Source organism: Anomaloglossus baeobatrachus, chromosome 5 (assembly GCF_048569485.1).
Source record: "Anomaloglossus baeobatrachus isolate aAnoBae1 chromosome 5, aAnoBae1.hap1, whole genome shotgun sequence".
Classification (NCBI taxonomy): domain Eukaryota; kingdom Metazoa; phylum Chordata; class Amphibia; order Anura; family Aromobatidae; genus Anomaloglossus; species Anomaloglossus baeobatrachus.
Window position 1 is genome coordinate 350,809,490 of NC_134357.1, and position 24,123 is coordinate 350,833,612.

At 48.0% G+C, this 24,123-nt stretch overlaps 1 protein-coding gene and 2 long non-coding RNA genes across 3 annotated transcripts in view; 2 read left to right on the forward strand and 1 right to left on the reverse strand.

Moving 5' to 3' along the window:
- Window positions 1–16,637, forward strand: part of LOC142311460 (uncharacterized) — a 61,636-nt gene extending 44,999 nt beyond the window's left edge. The window contains exon 3 of the long non-coding RNA XR_012754273.1: window positions 16,240–16,637. This is a non-coding gene — a long non-coding RNA (uncharacterized LOC142311460). The remainder of the gene's footprint in view (window positions 1–16,239) is intronic.
- Window positions 16,638–17,557: 920 nt separating this feature from the next.
- Window positions 17,558–24,123, reverse strand: part of SAMHD1 (SAM and HD domain containing deoxynucleoside triphosphate triphosphohydrolase 1) — a 124,629-nt gene continuing 118,063 nt past the window's right edge. Inside the window, exons 15-16 of the mRNA XM_075349910.1 lie at window positions 21,851–21,988; window positions 17,558–19,749 (exon numbers count right to left, since the gene is read on the reverse strand). Coding sequence (XP_075206025.1) covers window positions 19,618–19,749; window positions 21,851–21,988 — 270 coding nt within the window. The 3' untranslated portion in view covers window positions 17,558–19,617. The remainder of the gene's footprint in view (window positions 19,750–21,850; window positions 21,989–24,123) is intronic.
- LOC142311459 (uncharacterized) lies at window positions 21,742–22,068 on the forward strand. The gene is made up of 2 exons (XR_012754272.1): window positions 21,742–21,855; window positions 21,939–22,068. It is a non-coding gene; the product is annotated as an uncharacterized LOC142311459 (long non-coding RNA).

Sequence of the window (24,123 nt, forward strand, 5' to 3'; positions counted from 1 at the left end):
TGTGCCACTACTTCCGTCATTACCTTCGTGAACACCCTGGGAGCAGAGGAGAGGCCGAATGGAAAACACCGGAACTGGATAATGATACAATATCCTGTCCCTCTCTAACGCAAATCTCAGGTATTTCTGGGAGTGTGCGTGAATGGCTATGTGGTAATATGCGTTTTTCAGATCTACCGTGGCCATGACAATGCGTGTTGAGGAGAGGAATGGTAGACTTTATTGATTCCATCCGGAATCACTTGTACCGGACCCACAGATTGAGGGGCTTTAAATTTGATTGTCCGGAATTCTCCAGAGGGTTTGGCAACAGAGAATAGGGAAGAATAGTGACCCAGGAACTGTTGTCAGACTGGAACTGGGAGAATTGCCCCTGTGTGCAGTAAGGAATCTACATCCGACCAGAGGCGGTTGGTAAGGGACCGCGACTGGGATTTTGTCAGGATGAACCTGTTCGGGGGGGTCCCTGAAAATTCTATCCATAGACCCTCCCCCACCACTTGAAGGACCCACGGATTGGAGGTTATCTGTTGCCAGCATCCCAAAAATTTGCTGAGCCTCCCCCCGATAATGGCGTCAGGATCTATCCTGCTTCCTTCTGGGTTCAAAAGGGGGGTTGCCTATCTGGTCCACCCTTGTGGAAACCCCATCTGCCCGCCTTACCCCTGCCTTTATAGTCATGCCTAGCGGGACGAAACCTCCAGGAGGGAAGAGGACGTGGAGCTCTAACCTCTGGGAAACCGCCCTTTTTATCTGAAGCCTTTTCTAGAATTTCGTCTAGAGCAGGACCGAACACCCGGGCACCCAAAAAAGGGATGGAGCACAGCTTATTCTTAGATGCTCCGTCCCCCGACCAGGTTTTCAGCCATATGGCCCTGCGGGCTGAATTAGTAAGGGCCTCATTCCTGGCAGAAAACCGCACCGACTCAGCGGAAGCGTCTGCCATGAATCCGGTCGCCAGTTTCAACATAGGAAGGGAGTCCAAAATGGCGTCCCTAGGGACATTATCCCGAACTTGAGATTCCAGGTCCGACAACCAACGAGACATAGACCGTGCCACGGAAGTTGCGGCAATGTTGGCTGCAGAAGCCTCCCAAGCCTTTTTAAAAAGGCCATTAGCCTTCCTATCCATGGGGTCCTGGAGACCCGAGGAGTCCTCAAACGGGATTGACATCTTCCGTGCGACTTTCGCCACGGGGACATCAATTTTAGGAACGTCCTCCCATTCTTTGATGTCGTCGGGTTCAAACGGCAGTCTGGTTTTGAAGTCCCTGGGAACTATCAATCTTTTCTCCGCCTCCTCCCACTCGTCCAGGATCATCGCACGCACATGGTGATTTACTGGAAAGACCTTGTGCCGCTGAGACCGGAGTCCCCCAAACATTTCATCCTGTATGGTTCGCGGCTTTTCCGTATCCTCCACCATCATAGTTTTCCGTACGGCACGGAGTAGTTCATCTGTGTTGCCTACGGAAAATAAGTAAACGCCGCTCCTCCTCTGGTAAGGAACCCAGGACCTCATCTTCCCCTGGGGAGTCAGAGTTCCTGGACATCTCATCTTCCTCCGAGGACTCCAACATATGGCAGGGACGTTTTTTAGGAGGCGCCGGGGGCTCTGGTGGGGGAACTTGGCTCGTAATGACAGCCTGAACCTCCTCCTGTATCATGGACCTCATGTCTGACAGGAGGGTAGATTGTTCCTCAGAGATCAGCTTTGTAATGCAGATCTCGCAGAGCTTCTTAACATAGGCGTCTGGGAGTTTTGCATCACACACCGCACAACGCCTAACTTTAGTGGTACATTTCTTTTTGGGGATGGTGCCAGAACCCACAGAAGAACCTCCACCCTGCAAAAAAGAACAAGGCTCAGACAAGTCTCCTGACTACAGGGCAATGAAACCCTGAAGGACTGACACTTACAGAGACCTGGGCATCCTTAGGGGCTTTGGTGTCTGAACGTTCACTCATCCATCATAGGCAGCGCTGGAGTGCGGAGCCTAACGAAAATCAATGTACCCCCCCCCCTACCCTTCCAGGTTTTTATTACCTGAGTGAAGGTGCCAGGTCACAGTCCTGCCGTCCGAACTTCGGATTTGAAATTCGCGCCAAAACTCCTGGGCCGCACTAACCCGGAAACCGCCTCCCGGAAGCATCGCGTGGCTGTGGCAGGAGGCAGAGAACCCTCCCCTCGGAGGGAAGCGGCAGGCGCCGGGAGCTCCTGCTCGACCGGCGCGGCTGAGGGACCTCGCGCTGAGAGGTGTCGGCCTGGGGCGTCTTGACAGGCTGGAAGGAGAGAGAGCGGAGCCCCCCCGATCCACCTGGACCCCGTACATCTCGGTAAGCTCCTACATCCGTCCTGTACAGAGACAGGAAAAACGCTGGAGAGGTTGGGAAGGGAAGGGGTTTTTAACGCCCTGTGTTCCTGTCCCTGTAGAGGGCGGAGGAAGCAACCTCCTGTGGTGCTGTCATGTGGTCCTGGAAAAAAAATATGGGGCAAAAAAAAAAACAAAAAAACAAAAAACAAAACACAACACACGGCAGAAGGGAAACTGAAGATCCAGATCTGAATCGGACTTCTCAGTTGAATAAAACTTTTCTCGTAATTTAAAAAATGAGCTTCAGGACAAAAACTGGCAATGCACACAAAAGAGGTAACGTGTAGAGGAGCAACCGGTCCCATCGAATAGCCTTAATCATAGTCTGAGTACTGACTGTCACCATTTCTACATAGTAATTATGGCATCACAGAAAATTCACCTGTTTAGAAAAGGGAGTGGGTTCAGTAGCAAACATCACTAACCAGCTGCTCTGGAACCCAGGACAATAGCTTGGCGAGATATAAGTGAGAAAATAAAAAAAATAATTATATATATATATATATATATATATATATATCTTATTTTCATTTTCTAAACTCCGAATAAGTGCATTACCCTATGAGTCATTCATATACAGTATATATTTTAGGAGGAAACAAAAAAAAAAACACAAGGAGTAGGAAACAGGTTTTCAATCTTCAGTTCTTCAAGTGTTCAATCAGCAACAGTGATTGCACAGTCTAAGGCCCGCAACACACATCCGTTGAAAACGTGCATGTTTGGTCCGTTTCCGGATATACCGGAGACACGGCCAAACGTGCACCAATGTTAATGTTTGAGGACACATGTGCGTTTTTCATTAAGGTCCGTGGGTCCGTGTGCGTGCTACGTTTGGGTCTCAGTTTTGCACGGAAGCATGGTCAGTTTTCAGCACGTAACACGCAGCACGGACCCAATGAAAGTCAATGGGTCTGTGCGCACGTCCGAGTGACACGGACGCATCTGTTTGCTCCCTGTACGTTTTGTGCTTTTTCATGTGATGTCGGTCTTTTTTCTTTTTCTGTTTCGTTCTCTCCCTCAGTCCGTCGGTCAGTCTCTCTGTCTTATCTGTCCCTCTCACTGTCTGTCGGTCAGTTACCCCCCCTCTCTCATACTTACCATTCCCCGATCTGCGGCGCTGCACGGCTGTTCTCTAGACTCCTCTTTTGAAAAAGCCGGCCGCTCATTAATCAATCTCGTATTCCCTGCTTTCCCCGCCCACCGGCAAATATGATTGGTTGCATTGAGACACGCCCACACGCTGAGTGACAGCTGTCTAACTGCAACCAATCACAGCCGCCGGTGGGCGTGTCACTATGGAGCAGAGAAATAAATAAATTTAAAAAACCGGCGTGCAGTCCCACCCTATTTTAATACCAGCCAGATAAAGCCATACGGCTGAAGGCTGGTATTCTCAGGATGGGGAGCCCCACGTTATGTGGAGCCCCCCAGCCTAACAATATCAGCCAGCAGACGCCCAGAATTGCAGCATACATTATATGCGACAGTTCTGGGACTGTACCCGGCTCTTCCCGATTTGCCCTAATGCGTTGGCAATCGGGGTAATAAGGAGTTAATGGCAGCCCAGTTATTTCACTCACGCACACACGGACATTCCACATGCACATACGGCTAGCATACGGGATACACACGCAGGCCACACATACCATAAAAACGGCCCTAAAAAAACGGAAAACTGACCCGAAAAACGGCCCTTTTTACACAGACGTGGTTTTAACGGATGCGTGTTTCAGGCCTGAAGTAGCCTGCGGCACCATAAGTCCCACCAGGTGAGAAGAACAACAATGACTGCTCTGTAGAAGTCTCTAAACTGGAATGAGGTGATTCAGAGCGGTCATTCAGACGTCAAACTGCTCTACTGATCACAGATTGGATGTTATTGTCCGATTGCACTAATCAGTGTTGGGAGCGCTGGCACTGCCGAAGCCTAGCACCAGCCTATGATCGGTGCGGTTATAGCTGAACATATATGTATCAGGCACTTTTATTTGCCGAAACATTGAAATTGTTCTCATTGGCTGCTCAGAATTGAACAGCCAATTACAGTGATCGTAGTTGCGAGAGATGGTGAAAAACCACGTGGGAACGAATGTGACTTCAGCCGTAATTTTAACAATTAGAAATTAAAGCACCAATATAAAATTATATATAATTGCCTTATTCTCTGTCTGTCTGTCTTGCTCCAAAATTGTGTCCTTACGGTGACACAAAGCTGATTGGCCGCTGGGCTCGCCATGGCCCCGCCCCCCCCGCACGGATTGGCTGCTCGCCCAGGCTCCGCCCGCACACGGATTGGCCGGCGGCTCGCCCAGGCTCCGCCCGCCACACGGATTGGCCTCTCGCCCCGGCACCCTGCAGCATTGGCAACTCTGCCACGCCCCGCCCCCCTCACGCAATGCACGCTCGCTCTGGCCCCGCCCCCCGCACGCATTCCCCGAACCGACACGGAGCCACGACTCCCAGGTGAGTACTGTACCCCCGGGAGCCCACATCAGCGTACGCCGCCAACCCAGCCGACACATACCCTCGCATTGCTGAGGTTGCCGCCGTATGCTGGTGTGGGCTCCCGTGCGAGCGGGGGACGGGATACGCTGGTAACCATGGTAGCATAGTTACCAGCGCATCAAGGTCCTGCAGTGGCGGAACATACACACGCACACATCAGATCACACTCACTCTCACACACACATCACATCGCATCCACACACTCACAACATCCTGGGATATCGCTTGCTTCTCGGCGGCGATACTGTGGAGTGACCTTCCAGGACCTGCCGGAGGATCACATGGCCAGAAGCATGTGGTATCTCCGGATGTTGTGAGTGTGAGCGCGTATGTGCGATATCTTCAGTGTGTGTGTGAGTGTATGCGATCGGATGTGTGCGAGTGTGTTCAGATGTGTGAGTGTGTGAGTGCATGCGATTGGATCTGTGAGTGTCGGCAGAGGAGCACGGCGTGCTGGGGGAGCCTGGGAGGAGAGAGGCTGATCCTGGGGAAGGCTGGGAGGGGGAGGCTGATGCTGGGGGAGGCTGGGAGAAGAGAGGCTGATGCTGGGGGAGGCTGATGCTGGGGGAGGCTGATGCTGGGGGAGGCTGATAGGAGAGAGGCTGATGCTGGGGGAGGCTGGGAGGGTGTAGGCTGATGCTGGGGGAGGCTGAGAAGAGAGAGGCTGATGCTGGGGGAGGCTGGGAGGAGAGAGGCTGATGCTGGGAGGAGAGAGGCTGATGCTGGGAGGAGAGAGGCTGAGGCTGGGAGGAGAGAGGCTGAGGCTGGGAGGAGAGAGGCTGAGGCTGGGAGGAGAGAGGCTGAGGCTGGGAGGAGAGAGGCTGAGGCTGGGAGGAGAGAGGCTGAGGCTGGGAGGAGAGAGGCTGATGCTGGGAGGAGAGAGGCTGATGCTGGGAGGCGAGAGGCTGATGCTGGGAGGAGAGAGGCTGATGCTGGGAGGCGAGAGGCTGATGCTGGGAGGCGAGAGGCTGATGCTGGGAGGCGAGAGGCTGATGCTGGGAGGCGAGAGGCTGATGCTGGGAGGCGAGAGGCTGATGCTGGGAGGCGAGAGGCTGATGCTGGGAGGCGAGAGGCTGATGCTGGGAGGCGAGAGGCTGATGCTGGGAGGCGAGAGGCTGATGCTGGGAGGCGAGAGGCTGATGCTGGGAGGCGAGAGGCTGATGCTGGGAGGCGAGAGGCTGATGCTGGGAGGCGAGAGGCTGATGCTGGGAGGCGAGAGGCTGATGCTGGGAGGCGAGAGGCTGATGCTGGGAGGAGAGAGGCTGATGCTGGGAGGAGAGAGGCTGATGCTGGGAGGAGAGAGGCTGATGCTGGGAGGAGAGAGGCTGATGCTGGGAGGAGAGAGGCTGATGCTGGGAGGAGAGAGGCTGATGCTGGGAGGAGAGAGGCTGATGCTGGGAGGAGAGAGGCTGATGCTGGGAGGAGAGAGGCTGATGCTGGGAGGGGAGAGGCTGATGCTGGGAGGAGAGAGGCTGATGCTGGGAGGAGAGAGGCTGATGCTGGGAGGAGAGAGGCTGATGCTGGGAGGAGAGAGGCTGATGCTGGGAGGAGAGAGGCTGATGCTGGGAGGAGAGAGGCTGATGCTGGGAGGAGAGGCTGATGCTGGTGCAGCATGGGAGATGGAGCACGATAGGGGGTGCGCAGCATGGGGGATGGAGCACGATGGGGAGTGCGCAGCATGGGGGATGGAGCACGTTTGGGAGTGCGCAGCATGGCGGATGGAGCACGTTTGGGAGTGCGCAGCATGGCGGATGGAGCACGTTTGGGAGTGCGCAGCATGGCGGATGGAGCACGTTTGGGAGTGCGCAGCATGGCGGATGGAGCACGTTTGGGAGTGCGCAGCATGGCGGATGGAGCACGTTTGGGAGTGCGCAGCATGGCGGATGGAGCACGTTTGGGAGTGCGCAGCATGGCGGATGGAGCACGTTTGGGAGTGCGCAGCATGGCGGATGGAACACGTTTGGGAGTGCGCAGCATGGCGGATGGAGCACGTTTGGGAGTGCGCAGCATGGCGGATGGAGCACGTTTGTGAGTGCGCAGCATGGCGGATGGAGCACGTTTGGGAGTGCGCAGCATGGCGGATGGAGCACGTTTGGGAGTGCGCAGCATGGCGGATGGAGCACGTTTGGGAGTGCGCAGCATGGCGGATGGAGCACGTTTGGGAGTGCGCAGCATGGCGGATGGAGCACGTTTGGGAGTGCGCAGCATGGCGGATGGAGCACGTTTGGGAGTGCGCAGCATGGCGGATGGAGCACGTTTGGGAGTGCGCAGCATGTCGGATGGAGCACGTTTGGGAGTGCGCAGCATGGCGGATGGAGCACGTTTGGGAGTGCGCAGCATGGCGGATGGACCACGTTTGGGGGTGCGCAGCATGGCGGATGGAGCACGAAGGGGGTGCGCAGCATGGGGGATGGAGCACGATGGGGGGTGCGCAGCATGGGGGATGGAGCACGATGGGAGGTGCACACCTCCCCCCAACACACACACACACACACACACACTGGGAACCACAAACACCGCCCTACACAGACACCCCCACACACAGACAACGCTGCACACACACACACACACACACACAACACCCAACACACAAACACCGCGGCATACATAAATATACGCACATACCACGCAACACACACACACACATTGCACAAAACATACCTCCCCCCAAAACACACCACACCCACACAAACCGCGCAACACACACACACACACACACACACAACGCTACAGACACACAGCGCTCCACAAACAACGCAACACACATACAACACCGCTCTCACCCCCCCCACACCCAGACAACACCCAGAACATTTACAGCGCCCTACACAAACACTGGCAACTACACACAACATACATAACATATATATATATATATATATATGTTATGTTAACAAAAATCATACATTAACTACACAATACGTAAATTCTAGAATACCCGATGCGTAGAATCGGGCCACCTTCTAGTATATATATATATATATATATATATATATATATTATATATTATATATATATACATACATACATACATACACAGTTAGGTCCAGAAATATTTGGACAGTGACACAATTTTCGCGAGTTGGGCTCTGCATGCCACCACATTGGATTTGAAATGAAACCTCTACAACAGAATTCAAGTGCAGATTGTAACGTTTAATTTGAAGGTTTGAACAAAAATATCTGATAGAAATTGTAAGAATTGTACACATTTCTTTACAAACACTCCACATTTTAGGAGGTCAAAAGTAATTGGACAAATAAACCAAACCCAAACAAAATATTTTTATTTTCAATATTTTGTTGCGAATCCTTTGGAGGCAATCACTGCCTTAAGTCTGGAACCCATGGACATCACCAAACGCTGGGTTTCCTCCTTCTTAATGCTTTGCCAGGCCTTTACAGCCGCAGCCTTCAGGTCTTGCTTGTTTGTGGGTCTTTCCGTCTTAAGTCTGGATTTGAGCAAGTGAAATGCATGCTCAATTGGGTGAAGATCTGGTGATTGACTTGGCCATTGCAGAATGTTCCACTTTTTTGCACTCATGAACTCCTGGGTAGCTTTGGCTGTATGCTTAGGGTCATTGTCCATCTGTACTATGAAGCGCCGTCTGATCAACTTTGCGGCATTTGGCTGAATCTGGGCTGAATCTGGGCTGAAAGTATATCCCGGTACACTTCAGAATTCATCCGGCTACTCTTGTCTGCTGTTATGTCATCAATAAACACAAGTGACCCAGTGCCATTGAAAGCCATGCATGCCCATGCCATCACGTTGCCTCCACCATGTTTTACAGAGGATGTGGTGTGCCTTGGATCATGTGCCGTTCCCTTTCTTCTCCAAACTTTTTTCTTCCCATCATTCTGGTACAGGTTGATCTTTGTCTCATCTGCCCATAGAATACTTTTCCAGAACTGAGCTGGCTTCATGAGGTGTTTTTCAGCAAATTTAACTCTGGCCTGTCTATTTTTGGAATTGATGAATGGTTTGCATCTAGATGTGAACCCTTTGTATTTACTTTCATGGAGTCTTCTCTTTACTGTTGACTTAGAGACAGATACACCTACTTCACTGAGAGTGTTCTGGACTTCAGTTGATGTTGTGAACGGGTTCTTCTTCACCAAAGAAAGTATGCGGCGATCATCCACCACTGTTGTCATCCGTGGACGCCCAGGCCTTTTTGAGTTCCCAAGCTCACCAGTCAATTCCATTTTTCTCAGAATGTACCCGACTGTTGATTTTGCTACTCCAAGCATGTCTGCTATCTCTCTGATGGATTTTTTCTTTTTTTCTCAGCCTCAGGATGTTCTGCTTCACCTCAATTGAGAGTTCCTTAGACCGCATGTTGTCTGGTCACAGCAACAGCTTCCAAATGCAAAACCACACACCTGTAATCAACCCCAGACCTTTTAACTACTTCACTGATTACAGGTTAACGAGGGAGACACCTTCAGAGTTAATTGCAGAGTTAGAGTCCCTTGTCCAATTACTTTTGGTCCCTTTAAAAAGAGGAGGCTATGCATTACAGAGCTATGATTCCTAAACCCTTTCTCCGATTTGGATGTGAAAACTCTCATATTGCAGCTGGGAGTGTGCACTTTCAGCCCATATTATATATATAATTGTATTTCTGAACATGTTTTTGTAAACAGCTAAAATAACAAAACTTGTGTCACTGTCCAAATACTTCTGGACCTAACTGTGTGTATAATATACAATATAATATATTATACACATATATATATATATATATATATATATATATATATATATATATATATATATATATATATATATATATATATATATATATATACACACACACACACATATACATACATATATATACACATACATACACATATATATATATATATATATATATATATATATATATATATATATATATATATATATATATATATATATATATATATATATATATATATATATATATACATATACACACACATACATACTAGCTGTATTACCCGGGTTAATAACTGCGGTTAACAAAATAAGTAGATTTTGGGTACTCACCGTAAAATCTCTTTCTTGGAGCCTTCATTGGGGGACACAGGAAACCATGGGGTGTATGCTGCTGGGACTAGGAGGTGACACTATGCAAATAAGAAAGTTAACTCCTCCCACATAGTATACACCCACTGACCGGAGCTGAGGAGATCAGTTTGTGTAAAAGCAGTACGAGGAGAAGCTTGAAAACCAGAACATTCCGGATCCATTGAAGACTTAGTAAAGGGCGGGTGCTGTGTCCCCCAATGAAGGCTCCAAGAAAGAGATTTTACGGTGAGTACCCAAAATCTACTTTTCTTTATCGCTTCATTGGGGGACACAGGAAACCATGGGACGTCCTAAAGCAGTCCCCAAGGGTGGGAAGAGAAAAACCCGAACACAGGGTTAGCAGAGACAAGATTCCTTGACCGGAACCTGGTCCTAGACCCCGCAAGGAACCCCTACCCGGCCAGGGGCCGAAGTACAGGCGAAGAGTTAGAGTACTTAGGGAGTACTAAGAACTAGTGTAAAATACATGGGGAATAGGATGATCAGGAGAAACTACATCCTCTGAGGTCTGTACCTAATAAGCTAAGGAGCTAAGGCGACTGACAGCAATAGGTCGAGCCAAGAAGAAGAAACCCGACAGGCCCTGGAACTACGTTTGAGAGGGGAAGAATGAGCGAAGAACTAGGGCACCTGGTAGAGGTAGGTGCCAGGTAAGCGGAGGCCAAAGGAGCCTTGGCCCACTATTGCCGCAGGATTAGACGGGAAAACTGACCGCCTAAGAGGTTGCAAGGGAGACGAGATACTTGAGAAAAGTGTAAGGGGATTCCGCCATAGGGGAACCTGACCAGTTGATTCTACAGCACCTGAGAGAAGTGATCTGACTCTAGTGGACGAACCAGCCTGCAGGCGGGGAAAAAAATATGGGAGACAATCCCCCTGTGTATGGGAGGGGTCCAGAGAACCTGTGAGGTTCGGAGAAAAATGACAAGGTTAAGGAGCCAGAGGAATTCCAAGAACCAATTCTCACTATGACGTGACAGACAGGAGAAGGGAGCCCTAGCATCTATAATGACGTGACTGGGAAACTCGAACCCTGGAATCGGGTACTGGGTGACCATTGCGGTGAACTATGGGAAGGAGAACCCCCATGGGGGAGGGCTCCTGTGAATGACAAAAGGCACAAGACCTGGCATGTATGACCTGAAGTGGGAGAAGGAAGAACCCTTTCGAGGGGGACTCCGAGAAAGGGCTCGGCCTATGTCGTCGGCCAAAGCGCTAGCCGACCAGGGGAGGGACTCCTATCCCTGGAGGGTGACAAGAAAGATGTGACGGAAGAATGAATGAAATATTCTTATTATTATAAAACGCGTCATCACGTCACAATAAGAAGTGACGACGAAGAGAAGGAAATGAGTGAGAATATGAGCGTATAAATGGTTGGACAGGAACTTGCAGGAATGCACAAGCTTCTGAGACCAAGCGGTGGCGAGTGGTCGCGGAATTTGGTATGTCAGGGTCATCGGAGAGATCTAGCATATCCCCAAAAGCCATTCAGAATGACTACGAGATGGGGGAAAAAAAGAAAAAAGTAGACCCGGGGTAGGGGAAACAAAGACTTGGCCTGAAAAGGAAGCAGGTCATGTCTAGGTGTTAACTGAGATTGGCAGAGCAGACGTGGACCAGTCGCTGTAGTGTTGAGTGTTCGGGTGGAAACACCCAGTGGTCTGAGCATTCAGGGCTCCCTGAAGAATTCTGCTGTGGAAAGTAGACAGACAGTTATATGAAACCTTACAGCTTGTCCGGAAGAGTGGGCCCAAAGACTGGGCCGTCAGGATACTAGAAGTCCCTTGGTGGAGCTGGTCCTCCGTGGAATCAATGCTGGTTAGACGATTCTGTGTCTGGTTCTTAACTTCATCTGTTGACTGTGAGGGGACTGAGGAAATCTGATCTCTATCTGAAAGAGAGAAAATGTAAGAAAAGATATATGGTCTTAAACCCTTACAGTGCCTGGCCAGAACCCTAGTGGGGGGTGCGGCCAAGGCTGTTCTAGACCAAGGAATAGGCAGATACCAGAATTACCACGAACCACCCGGGGACAGTGGCAGTAAGCAAAACGAACAACCTACTGGTTAGCGGACAGAGCTGCACCTTGCCTACCTCATTTGAAAACCAAAATGACAGCTATTTCAAGAAGCGATGCAGCCAACGTACGGTCAAGAGAGAAAAATCCTACCTTGTGGCTACCTTAGATGAATGGTGCGAGGTCGGGTAAGGTCCCGGGCCACTGGGAAGGGACCAAATGAGAGCTGCTGCTGCTGTGCTGCGTCATGGGGTCCGTGGCTGCTGCAGGGAGTGAATCCCACGACCCTCCAGTCAGAAGGTCGCGTGTTGCCTTACCTCAAGATCACGTTACACGTATGGTGTGAGGTAGGAGATGGCTGCAGATCACTGAGAAGTGAACTGGCCAGGGAGTCCTGGCTTACCTTCAGGTTACCTGAATGAATAGGCTGCAGCAGGAGAAAACCCCCGGGTCACTGGGAAGCAACCTGATGACAGTTGCTGCCGTACCAAGTTAGGGGTCAATGGAGACCACAGTCCTCGCCTCAGTCGAAGAAGAAGCAGATACTTGACCCGCCAGGTGAGGTAGTACGTTTGACTCGCTGGGTCGTAAGCGGGCAACACCTACCTGTTACGGTATCCAGCATCTAGTCTGGAGAACGCTAGCCCCTTGGATAGCGAACAGGATCATCGATCTTGAATACTGGCACTGAAAGTGACAGTTGCTGCCGTACCTGAGACCACAGTCCTCGCTTCAGTCAGAGATGAAGGAGATACCTGACCCGCCAGGTGAGGTATTACGCTTGACTCGCTGGGTAGTGAGCAGGGCAACACATACCTGTTACGGTAACCAGCTTCTGATCAGGAGAAAAGCTAGTCCCTTGGATAGTGGGCAGGATCAGTGGTCTTGAATCCTGGCACTGAATGCGACAGCTGCTGGCAGGCCGCCTCATGGGGCAGTGCTGGATGGAGCTCTCGCTTAGGTCGAAGATGAGCGGAATGCTGAACAAGGCACTCAAGCCTGTTGCTGTATCCGGCTTCTGGTGCTGATAAGTGCTGGCCCACAGGTAAGTGGGCAGGCTCCCCAAATCACTCTCACGCTGTAGTAGACAGGGGGATATAGAAACGCTGCACACAATATATAGAGGGTACGTTTCAGAAATACTAGCACACCGGATGGTGGGTAGGTGGATAGAGAAAACACTGGACAGTGGGTACTGGCACCTTGGTAGATGGGCCGACATATAGAGACACAGGTACACAGGCAAGTGGACAGGTCTATGGAACCCTCAATCAGAATGGCGGATGGGTTGATAGAAAAAAACCTTTAGCACACTGAAACTGACAGGTGCACATAGAGACCTGACACCCTAAACAGTGGGAAGGTTCACACAACTCTGTTACAGTGGTGTAGACAGGTGCGCATAGAAACCTAGTTACACTGAGTAGTGTAAAGGCTTGTGAAAACCCTGATACACCAAAATAAACATATGTATGTGGAAACGCTGGCCCACGGAACAGCGGGCAGGATCCCCAAAGCACCTGGGTATTGGAACATCAGGCATGACACAGACACTGGCACACTGGATAGTGAACAGGTACAGGGAAACGTTGGCACACAGGAGCAGGTCAGTGCCTAGAGAAACGCTGGCCCACTGGATAGTGGACAAGTCGGAGACTAGCACACTGATGAAAACTAGTACATAAAGAAACACAGGCACACTGGTGTCACTTGCGCACAGGTAGAGACTAGTGTAGAGAAAAAAGGCAACTGCGCACTGTAACCGTCAGGTGGCACGCAGAGACACTGACTTGTGGGACAGAGGACAGGTACATGAATACACAGGGCGTAAGCATGGAACACACTGGAAAAAACTGACCGGTCCACGGAGACACTGGAACGATCACGGAAAGGCCAAGTCAGGGATCGCCGGGTAACAACGTGTGTAGCGAGATGTGAACTTCTGATTGCTGGGTAGAGCGCTATAATCTATCCGTAACCTGACGGATAACCAGGTGTGAGGACAGTACTCTGGGGAAGATTTAGAATGCTGTAGTGACGTCCGTAATTTGTGCCACAGGCGCATAATACCGCTGGACACCTAGGATTAGTAATTAGTGCTACCGGCGGTAAATATCTGGGGGACAGAATGGCAAACTGACAATGAACACCCAGAAATCAGGAGCACATCTGGGCTAGGAGGGATGTGTGTACAACACAAGACAGAAGACAATAAAATTGTGTGACATACGGCTGCTTCACAAGGCGGTATCCTAGTGAATGGGCCTGTCCCCTCACCAACAGGACTGCATGTTCAGGGAGAACAGTACCCTGGAGAATGAGCCCTGAGGGGGGTTAGGTGCCTGTTGGAGGGCTCAGATGTGGCGCACTGAATGCTGCAAGATGAGCAGGGGCCCTTAATCACTGTCAGAGGGGAGCGCTTGGTCCAGCACTGCCTGCGGGTGAGCGTAGCGTCGCAAACCTGCGGCGGTGGTGTCGCAGACAGCCTGGGAAGGGAGAGTCGCGGTGGTGCCAGGAACGCTTACCCGGTCGGTGGAGCGGGCCTGGTGGCGGCGCAAGCAGCGCTCACCCGGGCGGAGCACGGACGTGGCGGCGGCACCGATGTCTGCAGGATCGACCTATCCGGGTGGAGGAGGTCGGAGTTCGCAGCGGCGGCAGCGCCGCTTACCCTGGGGGAAGGGCCGGTGAAGGCGCAGGGATGACGCGCGCTGGGGATTGGCACCTGGAAGTGACGTCAGACGCCGGGAGGAGGACTGAGGCCGCACGAGAGGAAAAGAGGCAGGAGATTTGAAAAACCCGCGCGCAGACAGAATACCGGCTGGGGGCGTGGCCTGGAGGGCGCGCAGATACCGAGGGGTCCGCAAAGCCGGGGGCTAAATTTTGAAGGTATGCCGCCGGAGGGGGACGCAGGGTCGCAATGGAGCCGCGGGCCGCAATGGAGCCGGGGGCTAAAGTTTAAAGGCAGGCCGCCGGGGGATGGGGGGGAAACGCCGGGCCGCAATGGAGCCGGGGACTAAAGCTTAAGGGGAGGCCGCCGGGGGGGGATGCCGGGTAGTGGACGCCACGGCAGGGGGGACGATCGGGGGAGCGCAGCTGGGTGGGGCTCTAAGGGAGATATGGGACCCCCTGACCCAAAGGGTGAAGGGGCAGGAGATTATGTAGACGGGATCCCTCCCCCCCATAACCCGGGACGGGGGAGTGCAGAGTACTTACCCTGAGGTCCCGGCTTGTCTTGAGGTGATCCTGGATGCATCCTGGGAGGCGAGTGAAGACATCTCGACGGTCGTCCCGGGGATAGGGGAGACCGGAAGGGTACCTCTCCATCCTAGGTACGGTCTTCGTCCTCCTACCCCACAATCGGGCTCGAGAGCGAGAAAGTTTTTGGGGAGGGGGGCAAGGACCATCTGCCTGTCCCTCTGTGCGGATACCCCCAAACCGCTTGAAAGTGTTAGGGGGGTAGGGTCCTGCCAGACAGACACGGAGAACAACGGAAGTGGCGGACGGACCCCACTTCTGTGCGACCGGTCTCTATGTGGGAGAGCAAGGTGAGCGATTACACCCTGTCGCCCGAAGAGCTGTGTCTGAAAAACAAAAAGGAAAGAGATTAATAAAACACAACAATACAAACCTGAGGGGCTGAGAGCAGCCCCTGCGTGTCCACCCTCCTCGGACACTAAGCAAAAACTGATCTCCTCAGCTCCGGTCAGTGGGTGTATACTATGTGGGAGGAGTTAACTTTCTTATTTGCATAGTGTCACCTCCTAGTCCCAGCAGCATACACCCCATGGTTTCCTGTGTCCCCCAATGAAGCGATAAAGAAAGAATGTATTAACAAAAATGTATTCTGCACACAAAAAACCACAAAACAAATAGATAGAAATGTAATTATTAAATAGTTTCACTTGGTGAAATGTGTGCTGAGGGTGCTATATGTGTTCAAGTACATGGTAGTGTGTGGTGCTTTTTGTGTGTGTGTTCATATCCCCGAGTGTGGCGAGTATCCCATGTCGGGGCCCCACCTTAGCAACTGTACGGTATATACTCTTTGGCGCCATCGCTCTCATTCTTTAAGACCCCTTGTTCACATCTGGCAGCTGTCAATTTGCCCCCAACACTTTTCGTTTAACTTTTTCCCCATTATGTAGATAGGGGCAAAATTGATTGGTAAATTGGAAGGCGCGGGGTTAAAATTTTGCCTCACAACATTGCACCCGGCGCTGCCCGGGATAGTAACTGTCTCTGTTTCTTCCAACAAGACAACGACCCAAAGCACACAGCCAAGAAAACCAAGGCCTGGTTCAAGAGGGAAAAATCAAGGTGTTGCAGTGGCCTAGTCAGTCTCCTGACCTTAACCCAATTGAAAACTTGTGGAAGGAGCTCAAGATTAAAGTCCACATGAGACACCCAAAGAACCTAGATAACTTGGAGAAGATCTGCATGGAGGAGTGGGCCAAGATAACTCCAGAGACCTGTGCCGGCCTGATCAGGTCTTATAAAAGACGATTATTAGCTGTAATTGCAAACAAGGGTTATTCCACAAAATATTAAACCTAGGGGTTGAATAATTGACCCACACTTTTATGTTGAAAATTTATTAAAATTTAACTGAGCAACATAACTTGTTGGTTTGTAAGATTTATGCATCTGTTAATAAATCCTGCTCTTGTTTGAAGTTTGCAGGCTCTAACTTATTTGCATCTTATCAAACCTGCAGGGGGTTGAAGACTACTTGTAGGCACTGTGTATATACATACATACATACATACATACATACACATATACACACATACATACAGATATATATATCGTACACACACCCACACCTAGATTGTACTATGGGCCAGCATACTATTTGTGCAGTTTGGCTGTTATACTACAAAGTTAAAAGGCACCCAGAGTATCCCTATAGAAAAGAAAAAAAAAAAGCGTGATCAGAACAATCGCTTGATAGTTGCTATATCTGTATGATGAGTATTACATGTCAACCTCACACTGACAACTAATGGCAGCCATCTCACAAATCGCACTGCACAACCATCTCCACCCTCACCAACTGTATCCTCACCCATTCGCTGTAGACTGTGAGCCCTCGCGGGCAGGGTCCTCTCTCCTCCTGTATCAGTCTGTGCCTTGTATTGTTCATGATTATTGTACTTGTCTATACTATGTATACCCTTTTCACATGTACAGCGCCATGGAATAAATGGCCCTATAATAATAAATAAGCTCACCATGAGTTGGCCCTAATTCTCATAATACAGATGATGGCAAAATTTCAATTTTCAAACAATGGAGGGTGCTAGAAAACCTTTTTCTAATAAAGGCTTTCTGTGATACTACTGGTTGTTCAGCTTTATAAATGAGGAGGTAGATGGATCATTTGAGGAGCAGCAGTCCTTCAGAGACCTTGTGGTCCTCACTGGTGTCTTTTCACCACAACGCCAAAGTGCAGGTTTTTAATTACTTGGTATTATAACCATGTTCATTAATTCTTCACCTTCAGTTTTTAAAAAGGGAGACTGGAATATGTGTGGATAAAAAAGTTTGCACTTGCTACAAAACATGCAAAGTGTTACATATGATGTGGTTACCTGGAGATATGTTACATTTTTGAGACATGGCGGCACATGAATATTTAATAGAATAAAAATCACACCTGACTTGTAGCGATATTTTGTTAATGCAACTTTATAGACCATTTTCTTTACATTATAAAATATATAAATTTATCCTTTTTTTTAACCAAACAAAATCTTTGCGCATTAAAACCGAACGTAAAAGAAATATAAAATGGCAATATGTAGACCTGTAACACCAGAAACCAAATAATCAGATTTACGGTAAAGTCTAAATGTAGAAATTGTTCATACAAAAATCAGAACAAAATTTTAATAAAAGTGCACACTTTTTTTTTTTGTATCGTTCAGTGTTGCAGTTATTTACCTTGACAAGAGACAAAGGCTTTCATGAGATGCTTGACAAGAATGGTATAGCTTAAAGTGTTTAAAGGGGTATTCTCAGGTTATTCGTTTGTAGTTGGCATTCTCCTGCTACAAATGCTTTAAATTTCTTATGTTATTTATGGCTCGTTGCCACCACCTGAGGGTAGCCAAATCGACCTCAGTATATATGTTCAAGGTTGGGATCTAACAGTTCACTTGAGTTCAGAGTCAATGCTTTCTGGCCTCTTCATTTCTATAGACCAATTGACAATGCTGGTAACCTCGTGGCCTGTAGCTGTGGTTCGCAATCTTGCATAATCACAAGCCTTCCACCCAGACACAGGGGCTGCTGGGAGCCCTGGGCTTGTTTAATGGCCCTTTATCACTATATGCACATGTACAGGTAGCAGTGCAAACTTTAGAAGTGGTACTAAGAGAGAGTTCTGTTTAGCAAATTTAGCTCAGCAGAACTATACTGCTTACTGTTACTCAAAAGAGGAGCATTTGTCCTCCAGCCCAGCAACAACGAAGATGCAAGTCTGGGGTGAGCTGTATGCTCCTGAATAGAGGTCTATATAAGCCCCTTAAGTAATGGCATATCTCTCTACGACTGGTTGGGGTCCTACACCCACTTCAGTTTTTACCTCCATAATTGGGCTCCCAGAATCTGTTCAGTACTTACAGTCAGACACCCCCCAACTGATCAGAAAGTGATGGCAGGTCACAAGGTCATCTATTAACCAGTAGGAGATCCCCTTTAATGACCAAACATTATGTGCAGGAGGAAAAAAAAAAAAAAAGTGTAATTTTAAACATATGTAGATACATATGCACCTATCCACCTATATGTAATCAAAGTCCATACATGCTCGGTTTCTGTTGGATAGTTGGATTAGTTGGATATTAAGGCCCTATTCAGACGAGCATATTATATCAGTTTACTAATCCATATCCTTAATGCAATTTTGCAGGGGGTTCAGATACAGAATACATACAGAATAAGGATTAGATCCAAACACAAAAATTGTCCAGTGATCGCAAAAAGCTCCAAAAATAAATATTAAAAACACAGCTTTTATTAATGTCATAATGTATAAAAAAAAATACATTTTGGGCAAACCCTTACTCATGAAGTCATGAATAAGGGCTCGCGCCTGAAACGCGTAGACCCGTCTGCCGTATTTTTCATATATACATTTGAATAACATTAATAAAACGTGTGTTTTAATATATATTTTTGGAGCTTTTTGCGAGCGCTGGACAATTTTTGTTTTTGGATCTAAGCAAGTAGCATGCAGTGCACGGAACTGGCCAGGACACCGTGCACCGCACCCCGATGCTAATCTCTTGAGGAGTAAGCTGATCCTGTCCTTTCGTATGTTTGTTATGCAGAATAAATGTCGGTGTCTGAGTGAACCCTGAGGGCTAAAAGTACATTCAATCTGTCCATCAAAGACGGCTTAACAGTCTGTGGTGTTTGTTCTTTAAAGCTATATACACACAAAATGAAAAAATTACAACACCCATATTAAAATACAAAAAGAAAAAAAAAAAAATACTAACTTGGACAGATTTTTAAACACAGCAGTCATCTGAGCATATAAATTGTAAACTACCTGAAATACTGAAAGGTAAATGGTCAGCCTGACAACAAACAGGCGCTTAATGCTGTCCGTGCAGATGAGAAAACAGTTAATTGTCAAACAGTTTGACCCTGGATTTATGAACAAGAGCCCTATGCTCTGAATCATTGCGTTCATCATCTTCATGGTCAACCCAGCCAGCCTTCAATGGCGTCATATCTGGAGCTATGACATCACCATCCTGAAAGAGAAGAATGGGAGATTTATTTTCAACAAGGAATAATAATAATAATAATAATAATAATAATAATAATAATTTATAAATACCACAGACAGACAAGACACCTGCATGTGTTACGGTATATCGCAATAATAAAGCTAAAGTGGGAGAATACGAACTTTCCACTACGAATACTACTTCCTATGTCACTTTGCACAACTTTTTAAAAGTAACAAGAAAAATTTGTGGGATTTATCATGATGGGTAATGTTATAATCAGTCTCCAAATGTATAGTGCATATCTTAGGTCACTCAGTCTTAGGAAACAGCATAAGACACACAACGGTTTTGTTTTTTAGACTTATAGCACTTTTTTGATGAAGATTGAAAAAAAAAAAATCTGCTCAAAAATCCACATCAAAGCTTAGTCAAATAGTATTTGAAATAGTTTTTGAAGTGGCCCCATTACAAAATCAAAATAAAAAAAATCTATGTGACTATACCCTTAAAGTGTAGCAATTTGCCCGCCATTTAGGAATCAGTGGCCTACCCAATAGACAAAAACCCACATAATTTGTCTATACATTACAAACATATACAAATCTCATCACTTAACAACATGCTCTCAAAATGTCTTATTAAAATACAAAACTATATAAACTATTTGATTTATATTTCTTATTGTATTCTAGTACTAGAACTATTGTTGAGCGAGCACTGCTTGATACTCAATCGAGCATTGGGTTATTTGGATACACGTGGTTGAGTATCGCAGGTGCTTGGATGTTTCACTCGTGAACAAACGGACATAAAAAGGCGGCTGCCTTCAATGAATGACGGTAGCCGGCACCCCAGTGAGAGCCGCTTGCATTGACTTTCAAATGGGGGTAAAAAGACAACGTGTTCGTATGCAGTGTGTATAGAAGTTTAAATACACAACACACACTACCCCCCGAAATGCTCTGTATATAGCTGGCTGTATATATGTGGGCAGAGGGCTGAACTTCTCAATAATTGACATCCATTATACCCGTTACTTAAGTCGAGCCAGTAAGAGCCTCCAACCTGTTTGACTCAATTAACGCACTCAAGCATGCTTGTGCTCTTCAAGCCTAAAGCTGGTGTCACACACAGCGACAACGACGTCGCTGCTACGTCACCATTTTCTGTGACGTTGCAGCGACGTCCCGTCGCTGTCGCTGTGTGTGACATCCAGCAACGACCTGGCCCCTGCTGTGAGGTCGCCGGTCGTTGCTGAATGTCCAGCTTCATTTTGTGGTCGTCACTCTCCCGCTGTGACACACACATCGCTGTGTGTGACAGCGAGAGAGCGACGAAATGAAGCGAGCATGGAGCAGGAGCCGGCGTCTGGCAGCTGCGGTAAGCTGTAACCAGCGTAAACATCGGGTAACCAAGGGAAGACCTTTCCCTGGTTACCCGATATTTACCTTAGTTACCAGCCTCCGCTCTTGCTGCCAGCGCCGGCTCCTGCTCTGTGCACATGTGGCTGCAGTACACATCGGGTAATTAACCCGATGTATACTGTAGCAAGGAGAGCAAGGAGCCAGCGCTAAGCAGTGCGCGCGGCTCCCTGCTCTCTGCACTGTGACATGTAGCTGCAGCACACATCGGGTTAATTAACCCGATGTGTACTGTACCTAGCAGAGCAAGGAGCCAGCGCTAAGCGCGGCTCCCTGCTCTCTGCACATGTAGCACAGCGACGTTATGATCGCTGCTGCGTCGCTGTGTTTGACAGCTAAGCAGCGATCATAACAGCGACTTACAAGGTCGCTGTTATGTCACCGAAAATGGTGACGTAACAGCGACGTCGATGTCGCTGTCGCTTAGTGTGAACCCAGCTTAAGTGACCTACAGTCCTTGTTAACAACAATGTAACTGCAAGGTTATAATGGAAACAAAAAAAAATGAAAAACCATATCTTGATCCATGTTTTATTATTAACATACAAAAAAATGTATGTATAAAAAGGAAAAAAAAATCAAGCTTCAATCAAACAAATTTTTAATTGTCAGCAGGATTATTACTCTTCTGCAAGATCCAAGGAAGCTGAAGGGATGGACCCGAGACAGAGAGACCAAAACGTTCCACTGCAATCACAGACCTGAGGTTTGGAGAAATCCCTGTTCATACACCACTGCACAAAATATCTCCTAGAAGCAGTCAAACTTTTTTCATCTGTTTTCTTGCAGTAGACGCGAATAATCTGTTCTGCAAACTTCTCTGGGAGAAGCTGTGAAACCTGACAAAGATACAGAAATATAATTGAATATATAAATTACATACAAAATAATAAAAGCATTATCCAAATTCAGAGTAAAAGCATTTCGTCTTGTTCGTTAAATATAATTAAATGCCATTTAATGGCCGAACACATCATATATTTCAACTAACCACCAATTCAAGATCTCTTGGACACACAAAATTGAAAGCAGGCACAAAATAGACATTTCCATCATTACAACTATCCTAAGCACAAGGTCAGATTACCAAGGAAATTTAATTGTACTAGTGTAGGAGGTGGTATAATGTAATCATCCAACTGAAGAAGGTATTCGCATATTTACATTCCTAGAGGAGCATTGCATGACCTATAAGTCTGATTATGCTGCTGTTGCACTCTGTGCAAGGACAAACGTTCTCAATTAGACTTTCCTTTTACAGCTATGGCAGCCCTGACAACCACTTTAATGGCACGGCGCTTATACCGCCACCAACCCTAAAAGTATTCGCACTGGATCCTTCCCACATATACTGATCGAAGGGACTCCTTTTGGATCTAATTAATAAATGAAGGGATAAAAGTCATCCTTCTAATAGGCTATGAAATTTGGGGAGTGACCATCATAATGATTGGCCTATGAAATAGGTTTTTGGAAACATTTTAAGATTAAAAGGGGATTGACTGTTAATAAAGGAGAGTATCTCCCATTAAACTCTTGAGAGATGTTGGTAAGAAACGCGCAGGTATGCAAAGAAATGGTTGTTGCATACAGTGGGTACACTAGAACTCCCCTGGGTATGAATTTAAAGAAAGATAAGTTGTATGTGTATTGATTAGAGTTGAGCGCGGTTCGAGGTTCTCCAGTTCTAGGCTCGAGTGATTTTGGGGCCTGTTCTAGATCGAAGTAGAACTCGAGCTTTTTGCAAAAGCTCGATAGTTCTAGAAACGTTCGAGAACGGTTCTAGCAGCAAAAAAACAGCTAATTCCTAGCTGGCTCTCCGCTGTAATAGTGTAAGTCACTCTGTGACTCACACTATTATGACATTTCAGTGTATAGTGTGCGGGAACAGCGCCTTCAGATCACTGCTGTTTCTATAATGGCGATCGCCATTTTTTTTCCTTGTCTTCCTTCCCTAAGCGCGCGCGTCTTGTGGGGCGGGCCAGCATGTCAGCCAATCCCAGACACACACACAGCTAAGTGGACTTTTAGCCAGAGAAGCAACGGCATGTGTGATAGGATGTCCATGTCACATGTCCCTGCATTATAAAACCGGACATTTTCCTCCAGGACGCCATTATCTCTTCTGCGTCTTTGGTGTCAGACATCACTGTCGCAGCTCCGTCCTGAGTCCTATCGCTGATACAGCTGTATGCGCTCCATACACAGCGCTGGACAGCTTAGGGAGAGCACTTTCCATCAGTCCTTTTAAGGGCTCAAACCGGTAGGGTCAGAGCCATAGGTGACAGGTCCGGAAAACAGCGACAGCGTCTGTGTAGCCAAGGTCAGGGATTTCGTCGCTGCATTTCAACATTAGGAGGGAATAGAAAGGCAGGCTTCCATTCCTCTACCCAGAGCCCCACAATCCTGGCACTGTACCCTCCTGTCCTCTGCACACTCCAACTCTTTTTAACTAAGCCATTATGCTAGCAAACACTCAGTGTACCTAGTGGCATCCTAAACGTGGCTATTGTACTTTTGTGTAGTCAAACTAGTGGAAAGATATTTGCAGCACGTCTGCCTGCATTGCACACTCAAACTCATTGTTACTAAGCCATTATACTAGCAAACACTCAGTGTACCTAGTGGCATACAAGAAGTGGCTGTTGTACTCCATTAGTGCCCCACTGGTGCAAATCTATGTGCAGCACCTCTGCATGACACCCTCCTGCTCTGTTTTTAATGAGCTATAATGATAGCAAAAAATACTGCCATTTAGTGGCATCATAGAACTGGCTGTTGTATTCCATTAGTGCCCCACTGGTGCCAAGCTATTTCTAGCACCTCTGCATGACACCCTCCTGCTCTGTTTTTAAAAAGCTATAATGATAGCAAAAAATACTGCCATTTAGTGGCATAATAGAACTGGCTGTTGTATTCCATTAGTGCCCCACTGGTGCCAAGCTATTTCTAGCACCTCTGCATGACACCCTCC